General features: G+C 45.4%; 2 protein-coding genes across 2 annotated transcripts in view; one reads left to right on the forward strand and one right to left on the reverse strand.

Annotated features, from left to right (window-relative positions):
• The window catches only part of CYSTM1 (cysteine rich transmembrane module containing 1), an 85,925-nt gene extending 70,305 nt beyond the window's left edge, over positions 1–15,620 (forward strand). The window contains exon 3 of the mRNA XM_019833029.2: positions 15,128–15,620. Within this exon, the coding sequence (XP_019688588.2) occupies positions 15,128–15,234 (107 nt within the window). The 3' untranslated portion in view covers positions 15,235–15,620. The remainder of the gene's footprint in view (positions 1–15,127) is intronic.
• Positions 15,621–16,236: 616 nt separating this feature from the next.
• PFDN1 (prefoldin subunit 1) overlaps positions 16,237–24,216 on the reverse strand; it is a 71,769-nt gene continuing 63,789 nt past the window's right edge. The window contains exon 4 of the mRNA XM_003980829.5: positions 16,237–17,094. Within this exon, the coding sequence (XP_003980878.1) occupies positions 17,011–17,094 (84 nt within the window). The 3' untranslated portion in view covers positions 16,237–17,010. The remainder of the gene's footprint in view (positions 17,095–24,216) is intronic.

Consider the following 24,216-nt stretch of genomic DNA (forward strand, 5'->3'; position numbering starts at 1 on the left):
GTTTTAGACTCCACATATAAGTGAAGTCATATGGTATCATCTATCTCCATCTGACTTATTTCACTTAGCAGAGTACCCTCTAGGTCCATCCATGTTGTTGGAAATGACTAGATCTCATCCTTTTTTTTTTGTGGCTAAATACACACACACACACACACACACACGTACATACAAATATATGTATGTATATAGGGATATATATAAAATATCCATCCCATATCTTCTTTATCCACTCATCTATTGATGGACAGTTGGGACTGCTTCCATCTTGGCTATTATAAATTATGTTACAATAAACATAGGGGTGCATGTTATCTCTTCAAATTAGTTTTTGGTTTCTTTGGGTAAATACCCAGTGGTAACTGGATCATACTATAATTCTTTTTTAAAGAAATTGCTTTTAAGTTTATCCATTTTTAGAGAGACAGAATGTGAGCAGGGTAGGGGCAGAGAGAATCCCAAGTAGCCCAGCTTTGCGCTGTCAGTGCAGAGCCTGACGCAGATCTTGAACCCATGAAACTGTGATACCATGACCTGAGCCTAAATCCAGAATCATATGCTTAATTGAGTCACCCAGGCACCCCTTTTTTAAGTCTTTTTGAGGAACCTCCATACTGTTTTTCACAGTGGCCGCATCAATTTACCTTCTACCAGCAAGGCACAAGGATTCCATTCTTTCCACCTCCTCACCAGCATTTGTCATTTTTTGCCTTTTTGATTCTAGCTATTCTTACAGGTGTAAGGTGCTTTGTCATTGTGGGTTTTTCATTTTTCTGATGATTAGTGATGTTGAGCATTTTTTCATGTGTCTATATGTCTTTAGGAAAATGTCTATTCAGGTCCTCTGCCCGTTTTTTTTTAATTTATTTTTTTATTAGCATATAGTGCAACAATGATTTCAGGAGTAGGTTCCTCAATGCCCCTTACCCATTTAGCCCATCCCCTCTCCCACAACCCCTCCAGTAACCCTCGTTTCTTCTCCATATTTAAGAGTCTCTTATATTTTGTCCCCCGTTTTTATATTATTTTTGCTTCCCTTCCCTTGTGTTCATCTGTTTTGTCTCTTAAAGTCCTCATATGAGTGAAGTCATATATTTGTCTTTCTCTAATTTTGCTTAGCATAATACCCTCCAGTTCCATCCACGTAGTTGCAAATGGCAAGATTTCATTCTTTTTGGTTGCTGAGTAATAACTCCACTGTATATATATACCACATCTTCATAACTCCATTTTATACACACACACACACACACACACACACACACACACACACCCCACATCTTCATTATCCATTTATCCATTGATGGACATTTGGGCTCCTTCCATACTTGGGCTATTGCTGATAATGCTGCTATAAACATTGGGGTGCATGTGTCCCTTCAAAACAGTATACCTGTATCCCTTGGATAAATACCTAGTAGTGCAAATTGCTGGGTCGTAGTGTAGTTCTATTTTTAATTTTTTCAGGAAGCTCCATACTGTTTTACAGAGTGGCTGCACCCAGTTTGTATTCCCACCAGCAGCGCAAAATAAGTCCTCTTTCTCCACATCCTTGCCTGGGGTGTCTGTCAGTGGGCCCGACACAAGCATATGATATCCATGCTTCAGGGAGGCCCTTCTTTTCTAATACAGATCTTTTCAAAATAAACTTTACATGCAACTCTGGTATGGAAAATAGAATGGTTTGTTGATGGTTTCCTTCATTGTGCAAAAGGTGGTTTTTTTGGTGTGGTCCCAGTACTTTAATTTTGCTTTTGTTTCTTCCCTTGCCTCAGGAGGCATACCAAAAAAAATGTTGCTAAGGCCACTGTCAGATTACTGCCTGTGTTTTCTTGTAGTTTTATGATTTCACGTCTCACATTGAGGTCTTTAATCTGAGTTCATTTTTGTTTATGGTGTAAGGACTCGTCAGTTTCATTCTTCTGCATGTTGCTGTCCAGTTTTCTCAGCACCATTCGCTGAGGAGAATGTCTTTTTTTCATTGTATATTCTTGCCTCCTTTGTTGTAAATTAATTGACCATATACGTGTGGGTTTATATCTGAGCTCTCTATTCTGTTCCATTGATCTCTGTGTCTGTTTTTGTGTCAGTACTATATCATTTATTTTACTATATAGCTTTGTGTAGTAGATCTTGAAATCTAGGATTTTATGTCCAGCTCTGTTCTTTCTCCAGGCTGCTCTGGCTATTTGAGATCTCTGTGGTTCCATACAACTTTTAGTATTATTGTAGTTACGTGAAAAATGTTGCTGGTATTTTGATAGGGACAGCATTGGATCTGTACATTGCTTTGGATGATAAAGGCTTTTTTAAAAAGATTTAAGTAATCTCTATACCCAACATGGAGCCCAAACCTACAACCCTGAGATCAGGAGTTGCACACTCCACTGACTGAGCCAGCCAGGCACCCCTGGATAGCATGGACATTTTAACAAAAGTACTTTTTCTATTGCATGAACATGGAATATCTCTTTGTGTTGTCTTCAGTTTCTTTCATCAGTGTTTATTAGTTTTCAGAGTATAGGTCTTTCACTACCTTGCTTAGGTTTATTCCTAGGTATTTTATTCAGTATTTTACTATTTTAATTTACCTTACCTGATTACTAGTGACCTTAACATAAAAATAAAAATTTTTGGTGATTTACAGATCCTGTGATTTTTTTTTTCCTATTGGTTTGTCTTATTGGTTTATAGGGAATCTCTAAATATTCCACACACTAATATTTGTCACTTTGACAGGCTTGCCAATATCTTCTCCCTATCTACCTTAGTCTTTTTTATAGTGTACTTTTCTAGTATGAAAGTTTAAGAGAAATTTTATAATTTTTTTTTCAACGTTTATTTATTTTTTTGGGACAGAGAGAGACAGAGCATGAACGGGGGAGGGGCAGAGAGCCAGGGAGACACAGAATCGGAAACAGGTTCCAGGCTCTGAGCCATCAGACCAGAGCCTGACGCGGGGCTCGAACTCACGGACCGTGAGATCGTGACCTGGCTGAAGTCGGACGCTTAACCGACTGCGCCACCCAGGCGCCCCAAAAAGTTTAAGAGAAATTTTAATGTTTGCTTAGCTTTGAAAGAGAGAGACAGAGTATGAGTGGGGGGAGGGGCAGAAAGAGAGAGAGACACAGAATCTGAAACAGGCTCCAGGCTCCGAGCTGTCAGCACAGAGTCCAACACAGGGCTAGAACTCACAGACTGCAAGAAAAAGTCGGATGCTCAACTGACTGAGCCACCCAGGTGCCCCTCTAGTATGAAAGTTTTTAAATGTCATGTTTATCAATCTTTCCCTTATGCTTTGTGTTGGGTCTTTGAAATATCGTTTTCTATTCCAAGATCACAAAGACAAGCATATTACCTTCTAATTTTTTTTTCACATAGTCTTTAGTTGACTTAATTTTAGTTTTGATCATGGTGTTGGTTAGAGTTCTGGTTTTCTTCTTTTAGTTCCAACATCATTAGGTCATCCTTTCCCCACTGATCTGAAATAAGATTGGTCATATACTAAGTTCCCCTATACGAACAAGCTAGAATCAGAATGGTTTGGTCCAATAAGCATCTTTCCTACCCTTAGCACATATGTACATATACCTCTTTTTCCTCTTCAGAATTTGCTTGGCTATTCGTGGCCTTTTACTCTTTAATCTGGATTCTAGGATGAATGTGTCAATTTCTATAGAAAAGCAACATGTTTGGCTTTAATTGGAAGAGTATGTAAGTTACAGAATAATTGGGAGAAGAGTTGACATATTTATAGTACTAACTTCCTATCATAAACATGGTATCTCTCCCTTTAGTTGTTTTTATGTCCTCCAGTAAAATCGTATAATTTTCATCACATAGCTTTTGCATAGCCTTATGTTGGCTTTTAAAATTGGATTTTTTCGGGGCGCCTGGGTGGCGCAGTCGGTTAAGCGTCCGACTTCAGCCAGGTCACGATCTCGCGGTCTGTGAGTTTGAGCCCCGCATCGGGCTCTGGGCTGAGGCTCAGAGCCTGGAGCCTGTTTCCAATTCTGTGTCTCCCTCTCTCTCTGCCCCTCCCCCGTTCATGCTCTGTCTCTCTCTGTCCCAAAAATAAATAAACGTTGAAAAAAAAAAAAAAAAAAAAAATTTAAAATTGGATTTTTTCTGAGGTACATTAGTTTTAATGGATTTTTTGGATTGCGGATGGATTCTTTTTAAAAAAATATTACATTTCTGGTGAAAATAATTTCTACACTCCAGTAGGATCATAGATGAGAAGATTCTAACCCAGTTTTATCACAGCATTGCCTTGGGGTACTTTCTTTTCTTTTTTTTAATTTTAAGTTTTTAATTTACATCCAAGTTAGCATATAGTGCAACAATGATTTCAGGAGTAGATTCCTTAATGCTCCTTACCCATTTAGCCCATCCCTCCTCCCACAACCCACTTTATTTTTATTTAAAAAAAATTTTTTTTTTCTTAAATAATCTCTATGCCCAACTTGCGGCTCAAACTCAACCTCAAGGTCATTAGTCACATGCTCTACCAACTGAGCCAGCCAGACACCCCCCACCCTGTTTGGGACACTTTAAACTGTGGGAAGAGGAGTTCTTCAATACACACCATGCATACTCCTGGGGAACCACCACCAGTCTACAAGGAGCAACATTCATTCATTCACTAAATGCTGACCATTTCCATTGTGTTAGGTAATTGACCACACAGAAGAGACCCCCTCCCTGCCATCATGGAGCTTCTTTCCATTCTAGGAAAGGAACCAGACATTAAATAATCCCCCAGGTAATACTTAATATTCTTCTTTCCTACAAAGAGAAGATACATACTGCCATGAAAACATAAAGCGGGGGGGGGGGGGGGGGGGAGTGCTTCTTGAATAGTCTGGGAGAGATCTGAAAGACAAATAGGTGTTAATAGGCAAAATGGTTGTACAAAGAGCAGGAGCAGAGGCCCAGTGGCAGGAGAGAACATGACTCATTTTGAGAAATCAGAAGAGGAAATCAGCATGGCAGAAAACAGTGGGATGTTGGGGACAGATGAGAAACGGGCAAGAGCAAGACAAGGGGCTCCTAATCCCAGTTAAACATTTTAGTTTTTGTTCTGTGAGAGGTGGGAAGCCACTGAAGGGTGTTAAAGGGATGACATGACCAAACTGGCATTTTTAAGAGATCCCTTTGGCTTCCATATATAGAATGATTTGGACAGGGCATAGGTTCACATGAATGCATCTGAGATATTTGGAAGTAAAATCAAGAGGAGGTGGTGATGGATTGGATATGGGGATTGAAGGAGAAAGGCACAGTCAGGGATGACTCCTAAGCTTCTGAGGAACTGGATGCCTAGGGTTTGTGGATGTTGGGAACAAAAGAAAGGTACTCTAATTGGGAGGAAGAAAACCATGTTGGGCTCTGAACATGTTGGGTTAGATGGAGGTGTCAAGACGTCAATGAGACATTCCAGTGGAGATGTCAGGTAAGCAGCTGCATACCCCTGGACCTTAGAGGAGAGGTTGGGCTGGATATAGCGCCATGGAAAGCACTGGCATGTTGGTGGTAATAGGAGCTGTGGGCGTGAATGAGGTCAAGGTGGGTAGGGAAAAGAGGTGGCAGTGGAGGACTGAGCTTTAAGGAAAACCAGCTTGGACCTATAGGTGTTGAAACCTACAAAGGAGTCGGGTATGGAAAACCAGGAGAATGGGGTGTCCTTGAAGTAGAGAAGAATGTGTATTAAGAGAAAGGAAGTGATGAGTTACCATCAAATGTTGCTGGAAGGTCCGGTAAGGTAAGAATTCACGATGTCCAGGGTACCTGTGGTGGCTCAGTCAGTTGAATGTCCAGCTCTTGAATTTGGCTCAAGTCATGATCCCAGAGATGTGCGACTGAGCCGCTTGCCAGGCTCTGTGCTGAGCATGGAGCCTGCTTGAAATTCTTAATCTCTTTCTCTCTCTCCCCCCTCCACCTCTGCCCATTTCCCCCCATTGGCATGTTCTCTCTCCAAAAAACAAAAACAAAAACAAAAACCCACTTGGACTTAGTCACACTATTGTCACTGAGGGGTGGGGTGGGTTTCTCTCTAGTTCCTTTTCTTTGAAGGACACCAACAGGGAAAGACAGGACTGCTAGGACCAGCGAACAGGGTTCCTTCGGTATGGAGGAAGGTGGATATTTGTGTAGGCCTGAAAAAGAGGAGTCCAGAGGTGCAAAGAACCAGCTGGGGCATGAAGGCTTGGAACCCCAGCCACACTGGAAGCAGTAAAATTTCATGCAGTAAGATATCAAGTTCTAGAAATGCCAGGCACCATGTAAGCAGGTCAGGCTACTGACAGAGGAAACCTTGCTCCTCAAGCAAATTGGGGTGTTTGCCTTCAGGGAGGCCCTTCTTTTCTAATACAGATCTTTTTTTTTTTCATTGCCTCCCAAGTTTGAGGAATCTAATACAGATCTTTTCAAAAGAAACGTTACAAACAATTCTAGTATGGAAAATAGAATCTGTGCAATTGCTATTGAGGCAAGGAGGCACTTCCTGCCTTTTTATGGGATCCCAAGGACCTGAGGAATAGATTTGAAAGCCTTTGGTCTTTCCAGGTTTTCCAGTATATTTGGCAAAGGGAGATTTAGTTTGGGTGGGTTTTGCCCTGGAATGTCCCTCTGCGATACTGCCTTGCAAATAAAATCATCAGTGTGTAACTGCTAGTATATTTGTTAAGTTCTGGTGGGTACTTGATTTAAGGATAGCATTCCATTGTATAGAGATACCATTTTATTCACCTCTTGATGGACATTTGGGTTATTTCCACTTTTTGGTAATTGCAAATTTATGTACAAGTTTTTGTATGAACATAAGATTTCATTTCTCTAAGGTAAATACCTACAAATGGAATTTCTGGATCATGTGATTAAGTGTATGTTTAACTTTAAACTGCTACAGTTTTTGTGTGACCGGGTTTTCTTTTCTCAAAGGTGAATAACCAGCAGTGGAATTTCTGGATCATATGATTAAGTGTATGTTTAACTTTAAACAGCTACTATTTTTCAGAGTGGCTGTATCATTTTGCATTTCCATCAGCAATAACTGACAGTTCGAGTTGCTCTGTGTCCTAGCCAGTACTTGATGGTGTATTTTTTTTTTTAAGCCATTCTCATAGGTGTATAGTGGTATTTCATTTTGGCTTTAATTTGCATTTGTTAAAAGGCTAATGATGTTTTCATGTACTTAAATGCCCTCCTTCTATCCTCTTTGGTGAAGTATTGGAGTCCTTTGGCCACTTCTAAATGGAGCTGTTTTATTACTGTGGAGTGTTTTTCAAGAGTCTTTAGATAAAGTAAATACAAGTCTTCTGTGGGATTGTATTTGCAAGTATTTTTTCCCCAGTCTGTGGCTCGTCTTTTCATCCCCTCAAGTGTCTTCCACAGAGAAAAAGGCTTTAGTTTTGATGAAATCCAATTTTTCATTTTTTCTTCTTTTGTAGAGCATGCTTTTGGCATCAGGTCTGAGAAGTCTCCCTATCCCTGGTCATGAAGATTGTCTTCTGTTTTCTTCTAGTGTTTGGTTTTATGTTTTACATTTAGATCTGTGATCCATTTTGGATTCTTACATAAAATGTGAGGTTTAAAATGTTTTTCATGCTAGTTTTTTCATTTGTTTGAAAAGACTGTCCTTTCTCCATTGAATTGCTTTTCCATATTTGTCATAAATTGACTGGCCATGTTTATGTGGGTCTGGTACTGTCCTCTCTCCTGTTCCCTTGATCTTTGTGTCATTCCCTTTGCCAATACCCTGTCTTGACTACTGTAGCTTGATATTCAACCTTAAGATAGTCTAACTCCTCCAACTTTGTCAAAATTGTTTTAGTTATTCTAGTTCTTTGGCCTTTCTACAAATTTTAGAATCAGTTTAAAAAAGGTGTGATGGGATTTTTTTTTTATTATTATTATAATTGCATTAAATCTTTAGATCGTTACAGGGCCTGATGAGTATTTAAATGAGATTGCATGGGGTGGCTTGGGTAGCTAAGTGTGTGACTCTTGATTTCACTTGAGGTCATGATCTCACACAGTTTGATAGATGGAGCCCCACATCCAACTCTTGTGCTCACAGCTTGGAGCCTGCTTGGGATTCTCTCTCTCAAAATAAACTTAAAAAAAATTTTTTAAAGGATATTGCTTGCTCTTAGGTGCTATATAACCTTTAATGACATAAGGCAGCCTCGTCCTTCATTAGCTGTGTGGTGATTATTCCAGAGTTAAAGCCCTGGGTTATAATTGATTATAGTAGTGTCTTCTGAAGTCTGGCAGGAAATGAGGTGTGGTCTACATAATAGTGGCTAGGAAAAGACAACCAGAACATTGAAGGGCTTGGGCAGGTCAGCCATCATCATTCACAACTTGATCTTTGTAGACCTCTTCCCCTGTTCATGCCCATGGTTCTCCTGGTCTGAGGCAGTGGTATAGACTTTTAGTGGAAGAGTGGGGTGCCAAGGAATCGGCTGTTGCTTGTGTTGTCATCTTGTTTATTCCTTCCCATTAGAGACCTTCAGTCCCCTCCCCAGTTTCTTGGCTGTCTTCAGAAAAAAGAAAAACTCAGGCTTCCCAACTCCTAGTCTTTTAAATGTGTACATCCTTTCCTCCTTAACCATCGTTTCATATTGTTTCATATCCTGTTCTTCTGTGGACCTGTGTGTCTCCATTGTCTTAATGACAGCCACAAACTCCTCCTATCTAACAGGCAAATGCTCAAATGTACTAATGAAATGTTTCCAAATATTGCACCCTCTCTGGTCTCTGAGGGGTCTTAACAGCTGAGGTGTTAGTGTTCTGCCTCCCTAGCCCCCAGGCATATACACAGCCCCTTGCCTCTTCTCTGGCCATTTCCCCTTTTCTTTGAGCAGCTGTGCTTTGCAGTGACTGCCAGTGTCCCTGCTTTTGTCTTCCTGTGATGACTTGGGGACACACACACACACACACACACACACCCCAATGTGAAGGTGGATTGGCTGGAGGAGCCCCTGCTTGCACAGAGACCCAGAATAAGAAAACCTAGATTTCCGGTGATTTCTTCCATAGGACGTCATCTTATTGTGGCTCCTACGTCAGTCCTCTTCCCTCTTTAGCTTGATGCCAGGCCCTGGGCCAAGCACTTTATTTGCTTATGTTTTTGTCAGAAAACCTAGACTCTTAGATACTACTGCCCCCTCCCTCATTTTGCAAGTGAGAAGACTGGGACGCAGAGAACACAACCAGTCAGCGGCAGCTTCAGGATTGGAACTTGGTCATTGCCCCTCTGGAACCCATGTACACAGCCACTGTCCTTAGAGAACAGTCATCTCTCCTTGCCCACCCCCTGGAAGCACCTCCCTCTGCGCCAGCACACCCGCTTGCTGCCTGCCTGCCTGGGGACTGCAAACTCAAGTGTGAAGAAGGTCCCTGAAATTCACTCTGCCTCCTAGTCAGTCAACTGCTGACCACGTCTTTCTGAAGTAGTGGACTCGACTATCTTGGGGACACACTCTGGAACAGGGCAAGGACTAGATCTTGCTCTCCCAACACAGACCGTGGATTTTTGAGGGAGAGCAGGGCCCAAAGAAAGGCCTTTCACCCCTCCATACACAGCCACATTTCAGGTCATTTGGAGCCAGGCTTCCTATCTGATTTGAAGTGAGACTAACTGATACGCAAAGGAGGCAGGAAGGCCGGGGGAGAAGCCATGACCTGCCTTTCATTCATTCTGTGACCTCAGTCAAGTTACTTCCCTTCTTTGAGCTCAGCATTCTTTTGCCACAAAATAACTGGCCAACCTGATCCCCAAGGATCAGTGGCCCCAGCAGGTCCAGCCCAAGGATAAGGCCACAGGAGGTGGTGGCACTGCAGTCCTACTTGTCAGACAGGCACAATGTGTCCAAATGTGGTTGTTTTTGTGGTTTATGGAAAAAAATTTTTTTATCAGGTCTGTGGTTTATGCGACTGATAGGGAGGTGGACAGGGCTAGCATGCTGGCCTGGTGACTGAGCCACAGGGGGTTGGGGGCTTGGAGGACTGGGGCTCCTTAGACCCTTGTCACTCAGAAGGTTCCATCTTGGTTTTGTCTAGCCACTGCTTCCTTCACAGGATGGTGGCAAGTGCACTTCTGAGATCTCCAAACACCCGCCTTCATGGAGGTCAGCAGGCTCTCTCACCTTGTTGTACCAATCCACATACACACCTGGCACTCGATGCCTAAAGAATGATGGATGATGGGCTTCATGGGCACTTGGATGGCAGTCAGTAGCTACATGGGTGGGTGGGTGAACTGGTTGCAGTTGTCTCCCATACCAAAGTACCTGGTGTGGGTATCCTGGAAGACTTAATTTCACAGACAGGGCTGCCAGAACTAGAGGCACAGGAGGAGGAGGAGGCGTGAGGAGCAGAGTGGGCCGAGAGGCCTGGGGACGTCATGAGCTTAGCCCCGCAAAGACAGCTGCTATTGCAGAGCCTAAGCCAGGGCTCTGGCCGTACCAGACCCACATCCTGCCTGTGGAGGAAGACGAAAGTAGGCATTTTCCCAACCTTTCCTGCTTTTAACCTTGAAACGCCAATGAAAACTGTACCGCCTCATTTGCCTTCACCATTTCTAATCACCCTTCACCCATCACCATTCCCCTTAGCATACGTACCTGGGCTCTGAGAGCAGGTGGCACAGTGGTAGTGCCTTTGAGACATCTTTTCTCACCCGTGCATCCCTGTGTGCCAAATAATAAATAATCTTGCTGCACATGCACATCCAAGGATAGGTGAAATGAGTCCTCAGCAAATTGTGTGCTTTCCTCTCTGCTGCTTACAAGAACAGGATCCATCCCTATGGCTATCTTGAGATTTTTGCTCATTGCTAAATTGCTTAAAGATCTTGGTGTGAGCAGTAGGAGGGCTCTTCTGGCATCGTCTGATACCTCCTGGGAGACTGGCTGCCTTCTGTTGGTCTAGATTCTCAAGACTGGGCAAGGGCAGCTGAGTACAGACTACAAGCTTCCTGCCTCTGGCAAAGCCACCATCTCTGCTGAGGGCACTTCCTGGGAGCTCCAGTGGCCATGGTAGTCTCAGTGGTTGAGGAGCAGTCCTGGGTGTCCATCAGTGATGTGGGCTGTGAGGCCAGGGGGCAGCCTCCTAGTTGCTGGAGTGTTAAAAGGCCCAGACATGAGAACTCTCTGGGAGACTCCAGTCTTTTTGTTTGCTTCTCCTTATGATCTCTCCCAGGTTGGGACTGTTTACAGATGCACACACAAAAAGGGAGGGCCTAATAAGACTGTATCACCAATTCAAAACGCTTGATTAATCATTTAAAATGTCTGGGCTGTGCCAAGTGAAGGTTTCAGATTCCAGGACAGGGGTGATTGAGGAATTGGAGCCTTTAGCTGAGAAGGCCTCTGCTCAAATTTCTTGCAGGTCTTCTCTGCCCTGGCCCTTCTGCCTGGCGCTCCACATGCCCACTGCTGCCCAGAAGTAGGTTTCTGAGTAGCACGTCAATGGCCCCACGAGGCTTGTACAATACAGCAGTCCCAAACTTGGGACTGCTGGTTGGCGAGTCTGGTGACTCTGGAAAAGACCCCAGGGCTTGGTGGGCAGGTTGTTGGACATGGGGGGCTGCAGGCATGCTTCCAAGTGTCTTCCATCTGTCTTCAACTGCTTCCGGCACCGAGTCAAGAAAGGTTGGTGGGAGACTTTCTTAGAAGCTACTCAGCTCCTTCCAAAGACACCCTGCACCCAAGACTAACCTAGGCCTTTCTGACGTATTCCGGGTCTTGGGGTCACACCTGTGTGCATGTACACCCCTCCCTGCACATTCCACCAACCCTCTTCACTACCATCAAGCACACAGCACTTCTGCACTTGGATTCAGGTGGCAAAGCTCTGAGTAGCTGCTCCTCATTGAGGGTCACTGCCAAAGGGCTATCTGGGAGTAAGAGAAGCTGGTGAGGGGAACCCCTAGGGCTAGGTCAGAGGTAGGAGTTTGGTGGCATTGGCAGGGAGATACCAAATGCAAGTGGGGAGGGTTGGCCTTTTGGCTGAGGTGAATATAAGCCAGTCCATAAGGCCCTGCCTGCATCCATCAGAAAAAGGTAGAGCCCAGCCCCTGGCCCCAGGCTGGCCCCAGGGCAGGCATATGATCTGTAAGAAGCAGCTCAATCTGAGCGGCACCTACAGGCACCAGAACCTGCCTCCCAACCTGAGCAGACTGCTGAACTGCCTGGAAGGGCAATCTTCCAGTTGGTCCAGGAGTTGCAGAGATGGTACAGTTTCTCTGTACTGCTCCTCCAGCTTCCTCTAATGTTTAACATCTTGTGTAACCATGGTGCTGCCCCCTTTTTATACCCTGCTTGCCAGTAGAGGCCAGTTGCCAGGGGGGTATGAACACCTGTGTTGGAATCGTCTTTGACACAGCTCCTGCCTGGTGACCAGCACTGTCAGTGATGCTTCAGTGCACACAAGTCCCCTGGCTTCAAGTACCCAGGGAGTTGGGCAGAGTGTGCTGCATACTAGCTGACCAGTCATCCGGGGCAGTGTAGGAGCTCCCGGGCAGATGGATCCACTGAGGGGCAGAGTAGGGGGAGAGCAGTAAGGCCCCCTGGGTGGGGTGGGGTGGTCCTGGGGCTGACTGGGCCATGCTGCTCAGTGCAGGAGGCAGCCTCTGGACATGCAGGACCTCACACCCGCCATGTAGGTAGGGCATCTAGGAAGATACAGTTGTATGCCATTCCTGGACCACATGGGGGAGGGGTGCCAGGAGGAACTGTGAGGCCTCAAGGGCTTTCTCCTGGGCCACTCCAACCTCCAGACCTACTCTCCACACCCTCTTCCTCCCCCTACTTTTCCAATAGTTTGGGGTCAGAGGTTCTGTCATCAGTTAATGGCAAAGAGAAGGTCAAAAGGGCTTTGGAAGACTTGGTAATCCAGGGAATAACTGACAGGGATTCTAACGTATGCACCAGCACCAACTGCCCCACCTGAGGTTGACACAGCCCTTTGGTTTGAAGTGTTCTGTCCTGTAGCCAGATTGATTTCTTCCCTCTATAAACACTGTGAGTATTGCCCCAGGTTTTGGAGCTTGTCATATGAAAGAAGGCTTGGCAAGGACAAACTTGACTAAACTGAAGGAGAAAGGTGTTAGAGAAAGCAAGTCCGGGACATTTATTTCCCTGATGAAGCTCTGTGGTAAAACAGGAGTAGGCACAGGGCCAAGGAAAAGCAGTGAGGAAGACAGGTGTCCCGATACCTGTATCACAGGTTTGTGAACACTGAGTGGTACTGTATACAGAAGGCCCTTGGCACAGGTCCCACAATTGTGATCTCAACAAATGGTAGTTTAAGAGAGGCTGCAGGACCTCTCACATGGCAACTGGGCTGGGTCTCAGGACTGCATTAAGCAGACTGGTTGTAAAACTGGCAGGAGAGAGGGTCCTTCTGTCCCCAGGCAGCAGAGCCAGCCCTCCAGCAGGGACAATAAATGGTAAGGAATTATTCCAGGGTGTCTGCACCTAGTTGTGTTGTTTCCCTGTCGGAAGCTGCCCACTGCAGGATCAGGGGAGGCCGGGGACTTGGGTCAGGTCATCTAGGCAGACAGCAGGTGAAAGCCGTTGCCTAGGACTTTCCTGCCAAGGTGACCCCCGGGTCCGGACTGCCCAGGCCTTTCATGGGTGGGGTGGGCTCTGGTGTGAAGACCGTCCTCGAGCCCATTCAGTCCTGTGCTTATCCTGGCTTGCCAGAGCCCTGGGTTCAGACCCTGTGCCTGCCTCAGGTGATAATGTGTGCTTGAACAAGAGACACTTCTAAGCCTTGTGTTTCTTACCGGTGAAATAGAAATGATGGTATTATCTATAGTCAGGTACTACTGTTAAGACTAGATCAGGTAATGCACCTTATAAATGGGCTGTCTTCTCTTTCACTAGGCTTTCCCCGGGGCTGGGTGTTGTCTGCCAGACCTTAGAACAGTGTTGCTTGTGTTGCTGAGCCAGGTCAGATGAAAGCAGCTGACCTGAAAGTTGTGCCACAGGAGAAAGAGAGGCCTGTGGATGGCACCGCCTCAATGGGACAGCTTGGAAAAGCTCAGTACTGGGGCTCCTGGGTGGCTCAGTCAGTTAGGCATCTGACTCTTGATTTAAGTTCAGGTCATGATCTCATGGTTTGGGAGTTCGAGCCGCGCATCCAGCTCTGTGCTACCAGCTTGGGATTCTCTCTCCCTCTCTCTCAAAATAAACAAACATTAAAAAAAAACAACAAAAAAAACCCCTCACTACTGACCTGGAGTATTGTAGCTACTATGCCAGGCTCCAAGGAGAGGACTGGCCAAGAGAGAAGGCATAAAAATAGGTAAACAAAAATAGAACTGAAAGAAGATTGCCGAAGGACCAACTTAATTTCTAAGATTCATTAACTTTGAAAAAGTTTAAAATCCTCACTGCTTATAAATGAGTTTTGCGGTGGCTGCGGTTTTGAGATTTTCCTACAAGTGGCCACAGATCCTCTGAGGCCAAGGCTGACCATCAGCCATCTTAAGTATGTGCTTACAGGAAGAGAGGGTGATGTCGGCTACAAGTCTGCTGACTGGTAAAGGGTGGTTGGGGTCCTTCAAGACCTGTGAGTTTGTTTAGCATGCAAATTTCTTAATAGAGCACTGAGCCCTGACAGGGCTCAGATTTCCAACCCCATTCTGAGAAAATCCCTCACACTTGACCAGGTCTTTACCCCTGCCTCCTCCTGCTCTGTGTGAAAGTTAAGAGGCTGGGGGACATTCTGATAGCACTGCCCAGGTTTGAGAGATGAGGATTCTGGGTTATTCTTTTAAGGCCTGCAGTTCCTTTTTAGGTGATTTTTTGGGGAAATGGCATAGCCATATCTTAGGCACAGGACATAGTGCTGCCTGGTTTATAAACCGAGCAGGGTGAGCCAACTCTGGCTGGACAGTAATGGACACTTCTTATTGCTCTGGCTGCCTTGCTGTGAGGCCACTTTGTTGGTTCCCTAGTACCTGTCCCTACGGGGATAAAAGTCTTTATGAAGAGGAGACAAAGTAGCTGAGGAACTAAGCCACCCTTCCTCCAGTCATCTGGTCTGGTCAGCACTGGCTCTGTAGGGCTTGTGCCAGTTCAGTCTCACCCTCTCTCTACTTCCCCTCCAGTGTATGTGGTGGAAGACCAAAGACGGGATGACCTGGGCCCATCCACCTGCCTCACAGCCTGCTGGACTGCACTCTGTTGCTGCTGTCTCTGGGACATGCTCACTTGACCTGACCAGCCCTCCGGTCCTGCCAGCTCTGCCACCGCCTTCAACAGGTGTGCCTGCCCCATCTCTTCTGATTGCTGAAATAAATGAAAATGACTAGCTCTGCACAGACATTTCTACCTTCAACACAGTGGGATTCTAGATTATTAGCAGGGGTTGCACTGCTGTTTAATTCAGTGACTTTATCTTTTTAATGTTCAAAATGCATTTCTTATTGGCCTTTCACAAATGTGCTAAATGACTTTTATTTTTTTGGCCAAAGGCTTAGTTATAAAATATATATTTATAATTTTAAAATTATACATTCAAGGTAGTGACATGATGTAATCACACTGAATGATTTCTCTGCTGACACCCTGTATGTTTCAATAAATTGGTCTAAACCTCAACCATCTGAATTATTCCAGACAGGATACAAGCCCTGGGTTTGTACCCCAGGAGGGGTCTATTTGCCTTTTTATTCCACTGTGGGTAGGTGCTATTAGGAAGACAGGTTCTCACCAGGCTAGCATTTTCTCCCTGGTCCTGCTCAAGAGATAAGCTCACCAAACTGTTATGTGCTTGTACCCAGAGCCTAGGAAAAGGACCTCTCGGTAACTATGGGCTGCTCCATAGGCCTTCTTTTCTGCTGTCACACGCCTCCCTCTACACCCACACCCACATCCATCTCAGCTTTGGCCACAGGGTGGCGCTGAGCCGCCATAACAGCAAGTCAATATCCGTCAGCTGGCCCTGAGAGGCTACAGCTGACAGATCTCGGCCTGCCCACCTGCACTCTGAAGCAGTGGCAGTGAGGTGCTCATAAATATTTAACTACCAGTTGTCTTTAAAACCATATTTTGTCCATCACCTGATTACTGTGGAGTAAATGATCCCACAATAGCTGATTTCAAGCTACCAACTTGATGTAGAGTTGGGAAGAAAAGCGCAGGAATACACCAATTTCCATCATCCAGCTGCGATAGACTGTTAACCTCAGAAACAGATAATGGCCAGATTTAGTAATTAGGAAGGGACAAGTCTGAATATTTATTACCCTTGTTTTAAATAGGATTACATATTTACATAACTTGATTTTTAATAATTGGCTCTCCAGAGCCAGTACAAGCCAGCTCCAGCACACCACTGCCCCTAAGCCTCTAGGAGGCCTTAGGATTGTACTGTCCACCGGAAGACAGCCTGACTGCATTTTCGTATGGAACATGTGGGAGGAAACAGGGAAGGAATCTTTAGGCAGAATGCCACCAAGGTTCACTTAAATTCAGTTATACCCTGGTCTCCCTTCTTCCTGATCTGCATGGAAGCTCAGAAGTAGGATTTACTCAAAGGAACAGAAAGGAAAAAAAAGAACCAGGAAAGGCTTCAATGCGAAAGGAACAGAGCCAATGCTCTGGAGGGGGACAGGTCAGGGAGGAGCCGAGGTTGAAAGCCTCTGGCCCTCAGTTCTCAAGAAAGGCAGACTTAGAGTGGGTGGGGGGAACAGATGCCTTTTATTGGTCTAACCAGTGTAACTAGTAGGTTTGGGCAGAGCTCCCCTATCTGTCCTGGCCCCCATCTTTCCTGGGTGTTCGTGACTCACCCCAGGGGAGAAGAATGTCGGGCAGGGGTGGCAGGCAGAGCCAGGATCGAAAAGGGGATCAGGGTGAAGTAGAAAACACAGGGTTACCAGATCACTCAAATACAAAGTCCATCAGGGCAGAAGAGAGGATGTTTCCCCACATGGGCCCCTCTGCCCTTGCCAGGAGTAGAAGGGGGCAGGAAGCTTTCACTAGAGGTTTCCTACTGTGCCCTTCGTGCCATCAGCATCTCCCGGATGTTGTCCTCAGCTTCCTTCACACTCCGCTCCAGGTAGGATTTTTTCTGCTGCAGTATGACAAAGAAACCAGGGTTAGGGGGTATGGGCCAGGCTGGCAGACGCAGCTTTTCTGCCCAATGGTAATGGCTTCTCCTCTGTGAACAGTGACTTCCACTAGCATGTTGTCTCCTGGGGGCCTGGTACAAACACACCTGCCCAGAGTGCTCCCCTCATCCCGCCCACAGACATGAGGGAGGGAGGGGCAAGTTATTTGGTGCAGGAAGCAGAAATGCTCAGTGGAAGGCAGCTGCACTCTTCCCCCAGAAGGAAGTGAACTCAAAACAGGCGTCTCAGTACATGAAGTTATACCAGACAGACAAAGGCCAGGAAATTCCAGGACAAAGCTCCGGCCGCATAACAGACGGTCTCTCAAGGTTTTCCATAGCCCAGGCCAGGCGCCTGTAGCTGCCACTGCTGCAGAATGGACTGGGCACCCTCCGTTCTGTCCAGTCAGAGGGCAGGCTGCACGAGTGCTAAGAAGTTGTATCACACGTCTCATCGAGGCAGATGAGTCAGGATGAAATCTGCTTTTCTAATGAAACCGCTGCCTGCCAGGAATCCAGGACAGTGACACACTGAGTAAAACAGACCTTTTGGACGTTCACCTCCCTACCCCATCTGGGTCCTAAATTAAAAATCTCAACTTAGACAAAGAACTTAAACTACTTTCAGGAGCCACATCTGGGCCAGGATTACAAAAGATTAGTCAAAGGAAATGATGTCTGTACATTATTTGCCCTGTGGTCACCCAAAAAATATGGTGGCTTCGCCACTGGTCCCTCCCCTGGGGACATACTTGTGGTTGCATTCTCACTTGACATGAAATGAGGCTCCCTTTTTCAGAAATACTCAAAATAATCCCCTAAGGGTGCATGTGACTAAGCCACATTGGAGTCAGTAATGCAAAGCCCTGACCCAGACAGCTTAGATGCATCCAGTGCCCTTCTCTCATTCACCCCTACACCCTAGCAGCTGTGGATTCACTTTGACCATTCAAGTGCCCATATGACCTGGGAAAGACTGAGCCAGGGAACGAGTGAGCAGCCTGGCCTGACAGGCCTTCTTTGGGAACTGATACCCAACCAAACCACCGAGGCAGGAAAATCAAAATGAAGGCCTCTGGGGCTTGAGGCCTTCACCATTATAATCTCTGATGCCCCTCTACATATCCTTCTAACTTCTCCCACTCTCTGTCCAGATATTTATTAAATGCAACAGGGGACTTTTTCCTATAGGTTCCAATGCTGTGGCATCTTTATCAGTTCTTATCTGAGCCTCTAATTCCCGTCTGGCTTCTCCTAACTTGAAATCTCCTGAAGGCTAGAAAGAGCCATATCTCTCTACTCCTCTCTCATTTGTCCAACTTGCACACCATTCATTCCTTACCAAACAACAGGAGCTCCATAAAACTCACAGTGGCCACAGATGTATGCTGGTGCTAAGGAATTTATTATCAGTGTGATATCAGAATGGGAACTCAAAGTTCCTTTGATAAACAATCCCTAGACTTTACATGTGGTGACTTAAAGAGGGAAATACTAATAACTCCTGACACACCACTGAAGAATGTACACGTACTGGGTGTTGCACAGAAGGGGAGCAGGAGCTAAATAGTGAGGGCCATGTACCATCTGGGCACCTTCCCAGCCCTGTGGAAATCTAAGGAAAAGGCCAGTGGGGGAAGCGGGGTTGTGCTCCCACAGCATCAGCTGATGCCCAGGGACCCATCAGGTCTGCTGCATTCTATCTCCGTCAACTCGCTGCCCAGCTGGCAAAACTAAACTTGGAACATCAGCCAGAACTTTTCTACCTACTGTACAGGCCTCTGGACAAATTCAGGTTAAAATTCTTATCTTTAAAATTCATCATTCTATGTCTCTTCCTTCTACCACTTACAGTTCTATGATTTTTTTTTCAGGATTTTTACCACTTTATAACCTAAAGTCTTCAAGTTTCAAAAAAATAACGCAAAATAAACTTGTCTATGTTGAAATCTTTAATTACGTAAATAAACTTTTTGCACATTAAATTTTTTATTTCGGGGGCACCTGGGTGGCTCTATATGTTAAGTGTCTGACTCTTGGTTTCAGCTCAGTTCACGATCTCATGGCTCGTAGGATCAAGGCCCATGAGGATCCTACGGGATCCTGATCCTAGGATCAGGATCGGGTTGTGCACTGACAGCAAGAGCCTGCTAGGGTCTCTCTCTCTCTCTCTCTCTCTCTCTCGCTCTCTCTCTCTCTCTCTGCCCCTCCCCTGCTCATGCTCATGCTCGCTTGCTTGCTCTCTCAAAATAAAACTTATTTTAAGAATTTAAAAAATAAATACAATTTTTATTTCATCCTACCAGATGGGTCATCCCTAACACAGAGAGAACTGTTTTCTAACTTTTTCAGTAGTTTCTGTCTCATCCTGAAAGATACCTAAGCCAAGAAGACCTTCACAATCAAACCTGAATCAGAGTATGTGATGTGTGTTGAATTCTGTCTCACAAAAAGATACATTAAAGCCCTAACCCCCAGGACCCATGGATGTGGCCTTATTTGGAAATAGGGTCTTTGCAGGGGCAACCACATTAAAATGAGGTCATACTGAATTAGGGTGGGCCCTAAATCCAATAATTAGTGTCCTTATAAGGCCACATGAAGACAAAAGGGACACAGACCGAATGCCATTCCTTGATGGAGGCAGAAAGGGAAGGATGTATCTATAACCCAAGGAAGGCCAAGAAGGGTCGGCAACAGAAGCTATGAAGAGGAAGGAAGGATTCTTCTCCAGAGGCTTCAGAAGGAGGGTGACCGCACACCACCTTGATTTTGGACTTCTAGCTTCCAGAACTTGTGAGAGAATAATTTTCTATTGTTTTAAACCACCCAGTTTATGGGGCGCCTGGGTGGCTCAGTCAGTTAAGCCTGTGACTCTTAGTTTAGGCTCAGATCATGATCTCACGGTTTGTGGGTTCAGGCCCTGCACTGGGCTCTGTGCTGACAGTGCAGAGCCTGCTTTGAATTTGCTATCTGTTCCTCCCCACTCATGTGCACACTCACGATCTAAATAAATAAACTTTAAAAAATAAACCACCCAGTTTGTAGTAATTTGTGAAGAAGCCCCAGGAAACCATGAAATGAGGGATGTCCCAGAGAACAAGTCTACCCAAAGTTCTTATGTACTCACACGTTCTGACCACACTGAATCATAGAGGCCTGGGCAAGAATTTCTAAAAGTATGTCGGGACCTGTACTTCTCCCAAAAAAATTGTGGTAGAAATGACCCAAATAAAAATGAGACAGAAAGGACGCAAAACCTTAAGGAAACTGATTAAGTCAAAAATTTTTCTTTCTTAAATTTCTACACCTTCTTCCTAAAACTCACCAAACCAGAAATTTTGTGGACCCCAGTCTCCCCCACTTCTATAGATGACAACTCCATTCTTGCAAATGCTCAAAACCTTTGGTGTCACCTTTGAGTCTTCCTTCTTTCACATCTGACATCAACCAACAAATCCTATGAGCACTATCTCAAAATGTATCCATAATCTGACCTTAATAAATAACCTCCTAAGTGGTCTCCCAAGTTGATTTTGAGAGAGAGAGAGTGCGCACGACCATACACGCGTGAGCAGGGAAGGGAAGGGGGGATGTGCAGATCTTAAGCAGACTCCACGCTCAGCTCGGAGCCCAGTGTGGGGTCCGATCTCATAAACCACAAGATCATGACCTAAACCTAAATCAAGAGTTAACTATGCCCCCCTTCTGCCTTCTGATCCTCTTCAGTTTCTTCACACAGTGCTGAGTCCTCTTTTAATGCTCCAATGGCATCCTATTTCAAAGTAGAAGGCAAAGCCCTTTTGAAAAGCCATGTTTAGACTTGTTCTCAGCAGACTCTGACCTCAACTCCCTCTCACCCACTCAGCTCCAACAACACTGGCCTCCACCTCCGACTACGCACTGCCCCTCCAACCCACCACCATGCTCCTGCTTGGCGTTTGCCCTTTGGCTCCGTTAGGAACACTCTTCCCCAAATATCCACAGCACTTGCTCACTTACTTCCTTCAGCCCTTTCTCAAATGCTTCTTGCTGTGATTACACAGCAGCTCCACGCTCCCTATTCTCACCCTGATTTGCATGCATAGCCTGTTACCACTGGAAGAAGCAGTATTTGTGGGTCTTCCCTTACAAGAAAGGAATGTCCATGATCATGGGCAAGACTCTGTTCTGTTCACTGCTATAATCCCAGTGTCTAGAAAAATGGCTGCTACAAGACAGGAACTCAATACTTGTTGAAAAAAGTACATTTATTATCGGAAATGAGTACTTACTGATTTACTTCTATACACACTGCTGCTTTGTAGTTCTCCCTCACAACTTGGAATGAGGATCACCAACAGAGCAAGCAAAGGTAAAAACTGACCATCTCCTTCAAGATGGTTTTCAGTTTGGGGCACTGCCTTCTAACTTCTGCCCCTAGGTATACATAGGTCTAAAACTCAACCCTCCCTGATGTCCATGGGAAAATCAAAGGCTTGGCTTCCATAAACAGAACAGGTCCTAAGGTTCAGGCCCCTTGATCAAACCAACCTGTGAAACTGTGAAACAAGCTATCCCAATTTCCCATGTCCTGGAGTTGGAAATCCTTGAGAAAATGCTCTGAGACTGGCCTGGGCTGCCAGGAGCTCCAGGGAAATTATGACTGCTGTGTAAACTTCCGGAGGCCTTTTAAACCCACACCTTCCAGCAGGAGTCCCAGGAACGCATCTGCTGCAGCATTTTTGTGTGTTGCTGAGCAATCTCCCTCAGAACCTTTACCCTAGGAAACTCTCTAGTGGAATCAAACCACAGAGCCCTGGATGCAGCGACATTCTTGTGGGCCTTGTTCTGGAGTGAAATTCTGAGATTTCCTGTGGGGCTCAGCATGGCCAGGGAAATGACACTGCTTGAGGTACTACTCATCAGCCTGAGGCTCTCCTTTCTGGGAGTCAGGCTGAGGGGCTAGTGTTCTAGTCACATCCTCCCATGAAAGAAAGAGGCTCAAGTCTCTAGAACTTTTCTGACCTCACAGAATCTCTCAGAGAGACTCCTGAAGTAATTCAACTTCTGATGCTTTATACTTTTTTCCTCAGAACTTTTGTCGTCCCCCGCCCCCCGCTTTCTCTAATATTTTTCCTATTTGTCATTTCTTAGGGCATAGAAAGTAGTTTTCCCCTCTCATCCTCCATTTCCCCATTTGTAAAATGATTTGGACAGTATCAGTATCTGCACTCCCCCATTATTCTTTAGTCACAAAACGTTTTCTTCAAATGACCTCTTAAGACAAAACAACACAGGTAAAACAGAATGGGGGGTTATGGTGGATAAAAGCAGACCTTCTAGCTTGTCCCCAGACTCCAATCCAGTACAGGATCAGTAGAAAGGGCCATCTTGATTCCCCCCTCGCACCCCTGATGTTCTAGGGAATCTGTGTTCAGAGACCTTCTGCTCTGAATCCCATGTTTCAGATCCTGAATTTGACCTACCCTGGCCAAACACTTCTCCCTTATGTTGAATCCATAGCTTCCAGCTTGTGCAGACCATTGCTAACTTCAAGCTCTACTGTTAATCTAAAAGGGTGAAGCAAAGGCTACCTTCTCACTGTTGTTCCCATGACTTCCAAATTAAAAACCCAGAGCCTCACTGATTCTCATGTTCTATCAGTGTGCAGAACTCTAAAACAGCCAGAGGGTACCAGCTGCCCACACAGGGGAAGTTTAGCAAGAGGCCAAAAATTCACCAAAGACTGAGAAGGCATGTCTTAGCAGATGGGAGAGTACGCTGTGATGAAGGCAGAAAAACAAAAGGAGGAAGAGAAAATAAGAAAGGCAACGTGGAGGCACAATCAGAGAAGTCAGGAAGGGAATTGAGACAGAGACAGATGGGCAGGGCTACAGCAAGCAGAAGCAGGGCAGAGCTCTGAAAGTGCAAGTGAATGGTAAAGAGCACTCACCAGAAGCAGGCCAGACAGGCCAAGTCTGACCGGCAACCGAAAGCTAAGAGACAACTAACTGATCCACAGACACGAGTCTATTTGTGAACTCATGAGGGGCATCTACTTTACCATCAAGGACACAACTAGGCTACAAGGGACCTTCTGAACGAGAACATAAGGCTGGGAGACCAGCTCAAAGATGAGAAAGTAATTGTAGGCATGGAGCAGAATATAAGAGAAATCTAAGAAACAGTCACTGTCTCTGTGTCTTTTAGAAACAACTTTCAAAACCTCTTTCAAAGGTTCCTCTGCTAAAAGACTTGTTTCAGCTGAGCACTGACCTTGTTTTTCTCCCAGGTGTTCTCTTAACCTGCAAAGAGACTCTGACACTGCTACTGAACAGGGTCAGACTCCCAAATCCTACCTGTAATCACATGCTCAATCTGCCCAAGTCAAACCTCTACGTTACTCAACACCTTATGGCAGAAATACAATGGGGGTGGGAGTAAGGTTTATTCTTTCCTTCAAACAACAGTGGTTGGCCCCTAGGTCTCCCTGGAGTTTGGGTGATCTCTACCAGTGTTGCCCTCCCTAACACATCAGCTTCAATTAAGTCCCAGAAAAAGCCAAGCTCATCAGACAACCCAGGAAAGAAAGTAGAAACTCCTAGGTAAACAGAGCCAGGGGGCAACTATTCCAGTGCACATGGTGCTGATGAGGCCACATTCAAAGAATCATTACATTTTGGGGCATCAGACTTAAAAGGGACGAGACATGCCAGTAAATCATGTCAAGTGGCTCAGAAAAGATTAAGAGGAGAAAGAACCTGCCCATGGCCTTAAACATCTAAAGCAATGGCTCTTAAAATGTGGTCCCTGGAATTTTTCCAGCATCAGCAACTCCTGAGAACCTGTTAGAAATGCACAATCTCAGGCCCCACCCGAGACCCACTGAATCAGAAATTCTAGGGATGGAGCCCAGCAATCTGTGTTTTCACTGCTCTCCAGGTGATTCTGAGGCACTTTGAAGTTTGAGAACCACTGTTCCAAAGTGAGTCAGCAGAGGGCCAAAGATACAGTATCTCAGGCTCTGTGAGGATGTTTCTGTCACAACCACTCAACTCTGCCGTCACAGCATAAAAGCTGCCACAGACGATGTGTATACTAAGG

The sequence above is a fragment of the Felis catus genome, chromosome A1 (assembly GCF_018350175.1).
Source record: "Felis catus isolate Fca126 chromosome A1, F.catus_Fca126_mat1.0, whole genome shotgun sequence".
NCBI lineage: Eukaryota > Metazoa > Chordata > Mammalia > Carnivora > Felidae > Felis > Felis catus.